Source organism: Nannospalax galili, unplaced genomic scaffold, assembly GCF_000622305.1.
Source record: "Nannospalax galili isolate Female #2095 unplaced genomic scaffold, S.galili_v1.0 scaffold304, whole genome shotgun sequence".
Classification (NCBI taxonomy): domain Eukaryota; kingdom Metazoa; phylum Chordata; class Mammalia; order Rodentia; family Spalacidae; genus Nannospalax; species Nannospalax galili.
In genome coordinates this window covers 3,335,442-3,347,477 of record NW_008352325.1, presented here as the reverse complement: position 1 = coordinate 3,347,477, position 12,036 = coordinate 3,335,442, and the positions used below count along the sequence as shown (strand labels likewise).

General features: G+C 40.4%; 1 protein-coding gene across 1 annotated transcript in view; it reads left to right on the top strand.

The window, feature by feature from the left end:
* Positions 1-12,036, top strand: part of Abca13 (ATP binding cassette subfamily A member 13) — a 449,044-nt gene that overhangs the window by 43,810 nt on the left and 393,198 nt on the right. Inside the window, exons 4-7 of the mRNA XM_017802262.2 lie at positions 418-569; positions 3,432-3,460; positions 5,321-5,484; positions 7,549-7,679. Of these exons, the coding sequence (XP_017657751.1) occupies positions 418-569; positions 3,432-3,460; positions 5,321-5,484; positions 7,549-7,679 (476 nt within the window). The remainder of the gene's footprint in view (positions 1-417; positions 570-3,431; positions 3,461-5,320; positions 5,485-7,548; positions 7,680-12,036) is intronic.

Below are 12,036 nucleotides of genomic sequence, written 5' to 3'. Positions count from 1 at the left end.
CCACACTGGCCAATAACTCAAAGGAAGGTATCTCCTGTCTGGCATTGTTTCTTGTTATGTAGCCTTTAGCTATACATACGGACTCTTAAAAAATTTTATTGACCCCATTAGTTTTTGGTTATACTTTCTTTTTGGGTGTTTAAGACCCAATGACTAATGCCTATATAAAGATTTGAGCTTTACAGATAATAAAGAGAACAAGAATAATAACTTTATAATCTTAAGTTTGCATATTTTAGTGATAATTTCCATTTTGGATGACAGTCAAGGGCTCTCCAGGGTGGGTGGTGTGTGTGTAAGCCTGCGAATGTTTAACTGAAGATCATTTGGTATCTAGTATCCAGAACCTTTAAACCACAGGGGAACGTGATGGCCGTAGAATTCTCTGGCTGTGGTATTTATTCTGTGTCTCTGAAGTTCATCTAGGGTCCAAACTGCGGCTGGCCACAAGAAGGCCAGTAGCTTGGCCTTTTTAAAAGAAATACAGGACCTGGCTGAGGAAATTTATGAAACGATGGACAAGGCAAAAAACTTACAAAAAACTTGGATGAAAAGATCTGAAACCCCAGGTATGTAAACCTCGTGTAACTGAGGTGCTGTCAGTTTGGGCAGAGCCCCAGGGGAGGCTGAGAACCCTCAAGGCACCACGTTCCCCTTAGAGGGCTGAGGGAAGGCACACCCTCTGCTGGGTGAGGCAGCCACTGTGGACTGCTGTGGGGGGTGAGAATGCATTTCCCCTCCTCCCAGGGAAGGCACCTATCATCAGACTGTGGCCCACCTGGCTTGGGTACTTTGGTGAGGTTCTGTCCACCCTCCTTTTTCTTCTATAGCTGTCCTTGTCCATGTCCTCTTCCTATGTTTGAGGCCTGGCTATGCCTTTGCTAGACACATTCAGATTCTTTTCAACCTTGTAGATTTACTTTGGTCTTTCCTATGCCACTAACATATTGATTTAATTAAGGCTTACTGGAGATTCACCTCAGTGCCTCCTGCTGGCTAGGCAAGTGCTCTACCACTGAGCTATATCCCCAGCCTTCTTTTTACTTAATTTATTTATTTATTTTTATTTATTTTTTGAGACAGAGTCTCACTATGTCGACCAGGTTAGTCTCAAAACTCACAGAGCTCTGCCTGCCTGGTCCTCCTAAGTGCTAGGATTAAAGGCATGCGCCACCATACTTGGATATTTTTTGTTTTGTTTTTGAGACTAGGTCTCATCTGTTCCAGGCTGCTCCTGAACTCACTATGTAGTTGAGATGACCTTGAGCTATTGTACCTGGCTTTGTGCTTTGAGACAGAATCTCAAGTTTCCCAGGTTGGCCTCAAACTCACACTGTAGTCCAGGTTGTCCTTGAAGCTGTCAATCTCCTGACTCATCCACACCAGAGCTGGGATTGCAGGCCTGTACCACCAGGTCTAGTTTATTTATTTATGTATTTGAGACAGGGACTGGCTGTAGACTGGCCTGGAACTCAGGATGCTCCTTCTTCAGCCTTCCCTAGCACTGCGAGGTATGTTCCATGCCTGGCTGGCTACTAACACTTCAAGTCTGCTCTCACATAATTAGCTTGCTTTGACAAGAAGTCTTTGGGGTTAGTGAAGTGAGCTATTCTGTAAACTAAGGTAATTTCTGTTCATTATGAAACATATCTACATTATAAGAGGCCTGGAGTCCTCTTATAAAGCGATCATAGAGAAAGTTAGAGTGAGTATAGATTTAGAGCTCATTTTACAAGTAAGGTGTGCATCACTGAGGGAGGAGCCAACTGTCGTCTTCATATGGCCTTATGGCCTGTCTCTGCCTGTGACCAGCTTTGCTAAACTGAGGGCTACACTGATCTTTCCCTTTTTGTTTTGTTTTGTTTTTGGTCTTTTTGAGACACAACCTCCCTGTAGCCCCAGCTGGCCTGGAACTCATTATGTAAACTAGGCTGGCTTTGAACTCACAGAGATCCCCCTGTCTCTGCCTCCTGAGTGTTGGGACTAAAGGCATGTACCACCACGCCTGGCGATCCTTCCCTTTTTAAGAGCTACCCATCAATTGAAATTAGGATAGTCAATTAAAACAATTACTTCTCAAATATATGTTGTTCATATATATATATATATATATATTACAAAAGAGTGTTTTTAAAAATCTGAAATTCAGGGGCTGGAGAGATGGCTCAGTGGTTAAGAGCGCTGGCTGCTCTTGCAGAAGACCTGGGTTCAGTTCCCAGTGCCCACATGGCAGCTAACAACTGTCCATAACTCCAGTTCCAGCGGACCTGATGCTCTCTTCCACAGGCATTGCATGACATGAGTGCACTTACATCATGCAAGCAACACGTTCAAACACATAAAAAATATGAAAATAAAAATGAGATATTTTTAAAAAATCTTAAATTCGAATTTAAATGGGTATCGTTTGTTTTCATTTGGTAAATCTGGCAACCCTAAACATTCAACTCAACTTTTTCCTTGTATCTGTCTTTATCTCTCCACCCCTCTTTCTCTTCATGAAGGATGTTCCAATAAATGGGAGAACCAGGAATGAGCTCCTCAGAGGTGCTGGCATAACTTGCTATTTCTGGAGAGAAGGCATCTCCTTTCTCTGTGATGGGCAGGACAGGGCGGCTCTGGCTTCCTTTGTTTCCTGGTGAGCCCCACGTGTATAAAAAGGCAGGTGTGCTTCAAACAGCAGATGAAGGAGTCCTATTGGGCCCTACCATGGGGACATTTATTTTTATAAGATTTGTTTTCAAAGCTGGGAGGACTGAGGATTCACATCTCTCATCCCAATACTTGTGGGGTTATGAATTCAAGGTCAGTCTAGGCCTTGAATTCAGACCCTGTCTTAAAAAACAAAGTAACTTTTTCTTTTTTTTTTCTTTTTTTTTTTTTGATTTTCAAACGCAGTTTTTCAAATACCATTGAAAGAAGAATTACTGTTTTGAGATGGAGTGTATTTTCAGTTTGTTAAATCTCAGTTAATTCCCACAGCATAATTAAAAAATCTGAAAAGTCATAATTTCATTTCTCTTTCCCTCCACCTCTGTGGGGTCTTTTGCTTTTGTTGTTGTTGCTGTTTGAGACAGGGTCTTGCTATGTAGCTCTGGCTGGCCCAGAACTCACTACATAGACCAGGCTGACTTTCCTACCTCTGCTTTCCCAAGTGCTGGGGTTACAGGCATACCTCCGTGCCAGAGACTGGCAATAAAACCCCACGATACCGGTAGGAAAGTGATTGAAAATTGGTTTTCTAATTTTTTTCTGGTAAATTAACAGCGTGTGATTTGGAATGTGGCAGTAATGGTTTTCTTCATAGCCAGTCTTCTGTTTGGAGCCTTTGTCTTCCAGCTCTGATCCTGCTTTCACTCATAGACTGAAATGGCCTCTGAACACGTGCTTTGGGGCCACTGACCTGATCTGTTAAATCTGCTTTATTTTAGATTCTTTGTATGGTTCCAGTTTTTTAACAGTAAGTATCTCCACCAGAATTGACAACAGACATAACTATTGCTGTTCTGTTTTTAATTTAATATGTATTTTCAAGAACTTTTTCTGACTTACTTGATTTTTAGCAACAATTGTGCAGGGATGGGATTCTATAGAGATAAATTTACCCAATACATAAATTGAAAGATAGAATTTCTAGGAAGATGGAATCAAGTCAACTGAACTCAAGTCAGGTGGGATTAGTTTTAGCACATGACCTTTGACTAACTTTAAGTACAGGACTTTCAGTTAATGCCCTCGTTACCAATGGGGTGACTTGTCATTATCTGGACATAGTTTGGGGCTGTCATACCTGGGGGTGGGAAAGGCCATGCTTGGTCTCTGGTGAGCTGAGGCAGAGATGCTACTAAGCATCCTTCAATGACAGGCTGTCTCACCTGGCCAGACATCAGTAGTATCAAGATTAGAAGGCCTAAGTTCCTCAGTCACACTACCCACTAGGTGCTCACAGTTCAGTCATTTTCAGTGGCATTGTGTTCACAGTGGCATGTATACTGGAAATTGCCCAGTTCTCAGAAGGGTCTAAAGCATTCCGGAGAAAAGAATATGTAGTAAAACCATTAGAAGAAAAGCTTAACAGTAAGGGCCAATTAATACATCTGAATGGAGCAGGAATGCCAGTGATTCCATTAAATAAAAACACCAGCACAGGAGGATCACAAGCCTGGCATCATCAGACACCCACCACAACTCCAAGTTTTCTAATACACCAGGGCAACAGGTGGATATGTTCAGGCAGACTCAGTTTTTCAAATAACTGAAGAATTTAAGCTTAAATAGATGATAAAGTACCAGTTCAGGTCAGGATTGTAACCTTTTGGTCCTTGTGATCCTACACGGAAACAAAGGCAGGTGGCTTGTGAGAGTGGAAAACTAACATCTTAACTTTTGAAAAGCAACTTATACCATTTCCACCAGTAATTGTTCTAACAGTTTTGCTTACAATACTAAAAACTTTAATACATAAAAATGCTCATTTATAATGATGGATAATTTTAATATCCAGACCTAGGGTAAGTAAATGTTGATAGCCTGCTTCATAAAATCTAGAACCAACACGGAAAAAGATTGTTATGTGAACTATGAAAAGCAGAATACACAATCATATCACAAAATATGACTGTGAGGCACAAATATCTATATTTATTTGTTTATTTTACTTTATGTGTATGAATGTATTGCCTACATATAGGTAAGTGCACCCATGTTGTGCAATGCCCAAGGAAGTCAGAAGAGGCTGTTGGATCCCCCTAGACTGGAGGTACAGACAGTTGTTAGCTGCCATGTGGGTGCTGGGATTCGAACCCGGGTCTTCTGCAAGAACAACCAGTGTTTTTAACCACTGAGCCATCTCTCTGGCCCTCTATTTTTATTTTTTTAAAGATTTATTTATTTTTATTTTATGTGTGTGTTTTGCCTGCATATATGTAAGTATACCACATGGGAGACTGGTGCCTGAGGAGGCAGCCAATAGAGGGAGTTGGATCTCCTGGAACTGAAGTTACAGATGTTGTGAGCCACCATGTAGGTGCTGGGAATCAAACCTGGGGCCTCTGCAAGATCAGCGAGTGCTTGTAATCACAGAGCCATCTCTCCAGCTCCTGTTTGATGTTTTTATACTTGATTTTAGACTTATGAAATTTTCCATATTTTCAGAACATTTGAAATAAAAGCAACCTAACAACAATTTCAAAATCTTGTTTTTTCAACATAGTGGCATGTTGGCATGAGTTTTTTACATGTTTGAAGCATCTCGTCTGTCTGCCTCCCCTTCAGTTAATCAGTAAAAGAGGACAAATTTTGGTATTGATTTTTCCATCAGATGGATCTCAATAAAGCTGAAGACGTGCTATCAAAATTGGAAAGCCTCCACAAGCAATCTCATGTTTGGGATTTTCTAGTTTCACTGCCCAGACTACACGTACCCAGTGCTCACTTGGAAGACACTATACATGTTGTGGTACATTTTCTCCAGGCAGTTTTGAAGTAAGTGAAAGAAAAATTTAAGCAATTAAGATATTGGCCTCCAAAGTTTTAGTAGGAAAACACGTACCATTGAGTAATTATGTGGTAAAAGAAAGATATCCCCGCTATCATCCCCTGAAACCCCTGGAGTTCTTGCTTATACCTCAGCCTTTGTCCCCATCCATCAGTGTGCACAACTTACCTGGATGCAGTGGTGCTGTTTAGAGCATGTTCAACTTTTAAAAAGTTAACAGTATCTTGGGGCGCCCATGGTGGCGCCTTAGATCCCAGGACTCAGAAGGCAGAGGCAGTCAGATCTCTGTGAGTTCAAGGCCAGACTGGTCTACATAGTGAGTTCCAGGTTACAAGGAGACCCTGTCTCAAAAAGACCAAAAAAAAAAAAAAAAAAAAAAAAAACAAAAAAAAAAAAAAAAAAAAAAAAAAAAATCAAACCCAAAAACAAAAACAAAAGAGATTAATATCTTATTAACATTCATTGATTCCTACAGTCTTCCAATGGTTATTTCAAATAACTATGTAATACTATTTGGTGAACTAGCATATGTAATAATTTACTTCATAATCAACATTAGACTTGTGGTTGTTTATAAGATTTTTGCCATTAAACAAGTGGCATAAATATAATAATTTTAACTAATAATTGTACTAATTACCAAATACCAAAGGCATCATACAGCCTTGATAAGCTCAGTGCTTTTCTGATGTAAATCAGCAAGTTGGACATTAATTGATATGGTATATTTGACTCCATGTTCCTGGGGGCACATTTGGGAGAACTTTGCATGGTGGGCTTTCCACTTTTTAACTAGTGCTTTTTAAAAATTAAATTTTTCTAGTTCAACTCATATGAACTCATTTTATCAGTAGGAGTTTTTTTCTTTTCAGATTTTTAACTTAACCACATACACACTGGAGCCCCTTGAAGAGCAGACCTAACTGGGGCTGGGGCTGGGGTGGGCACTTACCCAAACCCATGTGCTGGAGCTCAGCTCCTCTGAGGGTCAGAGCTCTGAGCTTTGGCTAGGACTGTTTAGTTGTTATGAAGATGTCCTGATGTGGAAGGATGAATGTGTTCTGACATTTGTTAGTGTAACTACTTGAACACAGTTGGTGGCCTCCCTCTCTACCGTTGCTCTGAACCCTGAATATATTCACAGTGGACAGTGAGAAGTCAGGTTGCTTAGAGAGGACCAATTTGAAACGAGAACGTGCCGACGACAGTGGCTGACATGCCATCTTCAGCATGGATTTCAGTTCTCCCTCTGCATTGGCTGTGCCACACCAAGAACATCTGTCCCTCGTAATGGGTACTTGTGAGCCATACCGCTTTCCAGTGACGCATCTTACAATCTTGGGAGTCCTTTCAATGCATAAAGTTGCCACAAGAGATTTTCCCAAGTGAGAAACTACAGGGAAAGGATCTATTTGTAGCCACAGTGTGTGGCTGTCCTGGCCTCCGTTGCTGAACTGTAACTATGTCTCTGCTTTAGCCGAAGATGTTTTCTGACTTATAGATTTAATTCTTTGTAAAATATTGATATTTCAAGAATGGAATGAATACCATTTATCTATAGACTCCCTCTGTGCAAAGCTCTTAGTTTGTGAAACAGTTTGAAAACCACCAATTGACCCCTGACTTGTTCGGATCCATGTCTGAAACAGTGTAGGGCAATCTCTCTGTTTTAGATGGATATGGGAACCTGAGGCAGTCAAGCTGACTGTCCACCCCTCTTTCAAGTTCTGTCTTCTGGCTGGCTTTGGCAATTGCCTAAGAGGGCCAGAAAGACCCAAGGCTGGGCATAAAATAGTGCCTGTGGTAAAGTCACCCCAATTAGGGGTGTGTGTGAAACGTCACTCCCTGAGGGTATTTCAAGAGAGGTGCTCACTGCTGCTTGGTCTCTTCCCAGGCAGTGAGAGTCATCTTAAAGCCAAGTGAAATGCTAATGGTAATGTTCCAGCTTTGGAGTCGGGATGGGGTCTGGTCAATGTGACCTTAGCACATTTGGAGTTCCTGATCTTTGACTGAATACCACCTCACACTGCTTGGTTTTGCTTTGATTCTAGTTCATTAACATCTCTGGGAGATTTAGACTGGCTGCCACTCCACCAGACCTTCCCCCAGCTTTCTAAACCTGTGCTGAACGTGACCATCTCGACACTGAAGTTTCTGCAGCAGCACAGAGCAGTCATCAATGGTGAGGGGAGCGAGTGCTGTTGCTGTATTGTGGATATTCCACTCTCCAATGTGTTAGTCAGCATAGACCCCTGGGGCTCTTCAAAGAAGTGATCAGTTAAAATATTAACCAGAAGCACATTGTTTCTGTTAATAAAAGATAGAAATAGGATGAAAATTTGGTGCTCAAGACTGACTTTGACTTTCTATCACTGTTGAAATTCTGCTGTTATTGTTTATAAGAATAATATATATTTTAATAATTTATTGAGAATTTCATACAGACATATAAGCATATACGGTGTTTTGATCAAATCCATGCCCACTCCCTCCCCTCCAACTCCTCCCATATCTCCCCATTACTTTTTTCTGATAACTTCATGTACTCTTTCTTCTTCTTCTTCTTTTTTTTTTTGGTCTTTTCGAGACAGGGTCTCCCTGTAGTCCCAGCTGTCCTGGAACTCACTATGTAGACCAGGCTGGCCTTGAACTCACAAAGATCCACCTGCCTCTGCCTCCCAAGTGCTGGGATTAAGGTGTGCGCCACCACGCCCAGCCTTCTTCTTTTTTTAATGGGGCTTTTTGCTACTCTTACATTCCCCCTCTAAAGAGGTAACCCTAAAATCTTTTAAGGATTAGATAAGAGCTCCCAAATACTTGACATTTTTCACCTTTGGAATGGAGTATGTTGCTAAGAGGCCCAAGGATATTTTGACTTTTAGCCAAGAAACTGGCTACTTTTCTTTGGGGTCCTTTTACACTAACTGACTAGCCAATTCCTACCTCCTATTCTTCACACCATCTTCTGAAGAGGTTACCCAACTTTCAGATAGGGAATTGGGACTGCTCTGGCTTCTTCCATGCTGAGCAGGAATGCAAGGTGAAGCAGTTGGGGTACTCCTTCAGTGGGTCTATCTAAAAGACTCCCAAATTTCTTAACTCTTATCTGTAGGGGGAAAAGAAAGTCCTTGACTGGTAAATAGGAGACGTGAAGGAGAAGCCAAGGCAAGAGTAGTTAGCATTACAAGTTCTAGACAGGGAACTAGAAAAAAGCCAGAACAGGGCAATTTTCAAATGTTCATATGAGAGTCCATTGAAATTTCTTGACAAGAACTTCCAAAAACATCCCTCTTTTGGGATCCTCATCATTTTTCTTTTGTCTGCCAAGGCTGGACTGGAGAGTGATGGATTCAGGATTTGCTTTCAGGCATTTTGATAGCTATTGGCGTGGTTAGAATCAGTGTCAGTTCCCTCTCAAAGGCTTCTACATAGGGGGAGAAAACAAATTTAGCCATCATTTTAGAACAATAGCAGGTTGTCTCCCTTAGCTACAGGTGGGCACCACAATATTGCAGACCAAGATTTGACCTCTTACATATGAGCAGCACTTTCTGATTTGAAACAAAATCAACAATGAGAAATAATTGTCTAAATAACTTTTTATATGGACTTAAGACTAATTTCTGAGAAGTGTAATCCCTTGACCTCTTAAAGAAATATACTGATGACTTTAGTCTTTGGTTATACTTTCCTTTTGGGGTGTTTAGGACCATACAGTTTGCCCAAATAAATCAATTTATATTTACACTTAAGGTCATTTGAAGATCTGTTCCTCGGGGGTCACATGGGCTTGGGAGGAGCCTCTTGCTCCTTTCTTTCGCCAGTTCCATCTATGTGAAGATAAGTCAAAGGTCCTGTTTGACCATGGCTGGCTTCATTTGGAAGCATGGAGGAAATGTTTCCTCTGAGTTGACCCTCCTCTCTGTAGACCGGACACTGGTTCAAGTCCATCTTGTGGAGTCTCCATGGCCTCTCTGAATGAGAGGACAGGTGACTCATCATAGTTACAGGACATATGGAGAGATGTTCCATAGTCCCCTGGAACTAAGTTAACCTTGGAGGGCAAGGGGCAAAAACTGTCCTTTAAGTCCCTCTGACCACATTAGTATAGGCCTCAAAGTATAGTTGTTAAACTTCCAATAAGGTTAGTTCTACCAGTTTGGTACTTTTAATTACCATGTGCTATATAGATAAAGCTTGGGTAAAAAACCAAATGTTCTCAGATAAACATTGACTAGATAAATATTTTGTTCCTTAAACTAGTTGACTAAACTATGACCTTAGAAATTTTAAGATTATATGTATACTATTTTTGTCTTATCCTTTATATATCACAACAAGCCTACATAGACCTTCCTTACTTGTTTAGGCTTTCTCATTTTCTCTATTTTGGAAAATACCTCCATTCCCATATACTTTTTAACATCTTTTATATTCTCATTTTCTTTTTTAAAGTAATTATGAGACATAATAACATTAACAAATAAATTTCCCATCTGTTGTGAGAGTTCTTTTTCTGGGGATGCTAAGCAATGCTTATTCCTTTTAAGGTTCTAGTGTCAAACCAATGTTTGATTAATGGTTTACTGGGGAACCGATGAATTTACTGAGCTTGTTTACTGAGATAACTGAGGGGCTGCTGAGGTGTATGAATGACCTGATAAGTCTTTACCCAGCGTGGGTCAAGCCTTCTCTTCCTAGCCTTCCCCAGATTGTATACTTTAGCACTCCCCTAATCCAGGAGACCATGTCTGATTAGGGCCAAATTACATAGAGTTGGCTGGGAAGAGTGGCTGGATACTCCGGTGAGGGTCCCACGACCCTGCTTGCTCCTCTTTTAGTGAAGGAGCACAACTGACAACAAGCCCAATTGTTACAATGTCAAAATCAAGCACTGCTGAAGTCAGGAATGATGGTAGTTATTTCATGCAGAAGAGACTGCTGTATAGCATCATCTTATTAAAGGACAGAGAATTTAAAAGGATTTGGTGCTAGGGTCCACAAATGAGGGAGAACATATGTCTTTTGTTTTTCTGAGTCTGTTGCTTCACTTAGTGTAACAGTTAATAGATCCATCCATTTACCTGCAAATTTTATTATTTCACTTTTTTTGACTTTTGCACAGAACTCCATTTTATTGAAATGTGTAAACATAAACATACCACATTTTTGTTAACCACTCATCAGCTGAGGGGTGCTTTGGTTGCTTCCATCTCTTAGCTATTGTGAAAAGAGCAGCAACAAACATGGTTGTAGAAGTTTCTCTGAAATAGGATGGATCCTTTGGGTATATGCCAAGGAGTGGTATAACAGGGTCATATGGTAGGTTCATTTTTAGTCTTTTTTAAAGAGTTCTCCACACTGTTTTCAATAGAGGTTGCATGAGTTTGCAATCCCGCCAGCAGTAAATGAGCGTCCCCCTTTCTCCACATCCTTACCAGCATTTGGTAGCATTTGTTCTCTTGATCTTAGCCAGTCTGGTTGGGTTAAGGTAATACCTTAGGGTGGTTTTAATTTGCATTTCCCTAATTATTAATGATGTTGAACACTTTTTGAGATGCTTCTTAGCCATCTTTATTTCTGCTGTTGAGAACTCTCTGTTTAAATCTTTAGCCCATCTTTTCATTGGGTCATTTGGTTTCTCGCTTCTTTGTTTTTTGTGTTCTTTATATATTCTGGATGTTAAACCTCTGTCAGATATGTCACTGGTGAAGATTTTTTCCCATTCTGTGGATTTTCTCTTCACTTTTTTGACTGTTTCTTTTGCTGTACAGAAGCTTTTTAGTTTAATGAGGTCCCATTTGTTGATTGCTGACCTTAATTCCTGAGCAACTTCTATCTGATTTAGAAAACCCTTTCCAACACCTATATCCTGTTAGTTACTGCCAATATTTTGTTCTAATAGTTTCAGGGTTTCCAGCTTCACATTGAGGTCTTTGATTCATTTGAAGTTGACTTTTATGCAAGGTGAAAGATAAGGATATAGTTTCATTCTTCTACAGGTGGAGACCCAGATTTGCCAGCACCATTTGTTGAAGATGCTGCCTTTCCTCCATTGTGTGTTCTTGGAACCTTTGTCAAATATCAGGTGGCTGAAACTGCGTGTACTCGGGTTTGGATCTTCAGTGATGTTCCACTGATCTATGTGTCTATTTTTGTGCCAGTACAATGCTGTTTTTATGACTACAGCTCTGTAGTATATTTTGAGATCGGGTATAGTAATCCCCCAGCATTGCTCTTTGTGCTCAGGGTTGCTTTGGCTATTTGGGGTCTTCGTGCTTCCATATGAATTTAATAATGTTTTTTTTCTAATTCCATGAAGTATGTCATGGGATTTTGATTGTGATTGCATTGAATCTATATATTGCTTTTGGTAGGATGGTCATTTTTACAATATTAATTCTTCCAATCCATGAGCATGGGCGGTCCTTCCATCTACTGATGTCTTCCTCAATCTTTTTCTTTAAAGATTTAAAATTTTCATTGTAGAGGCCTTTACTGTCTTTGGTCAGGTTTATTCCAAGATATTTTTTTCAGCT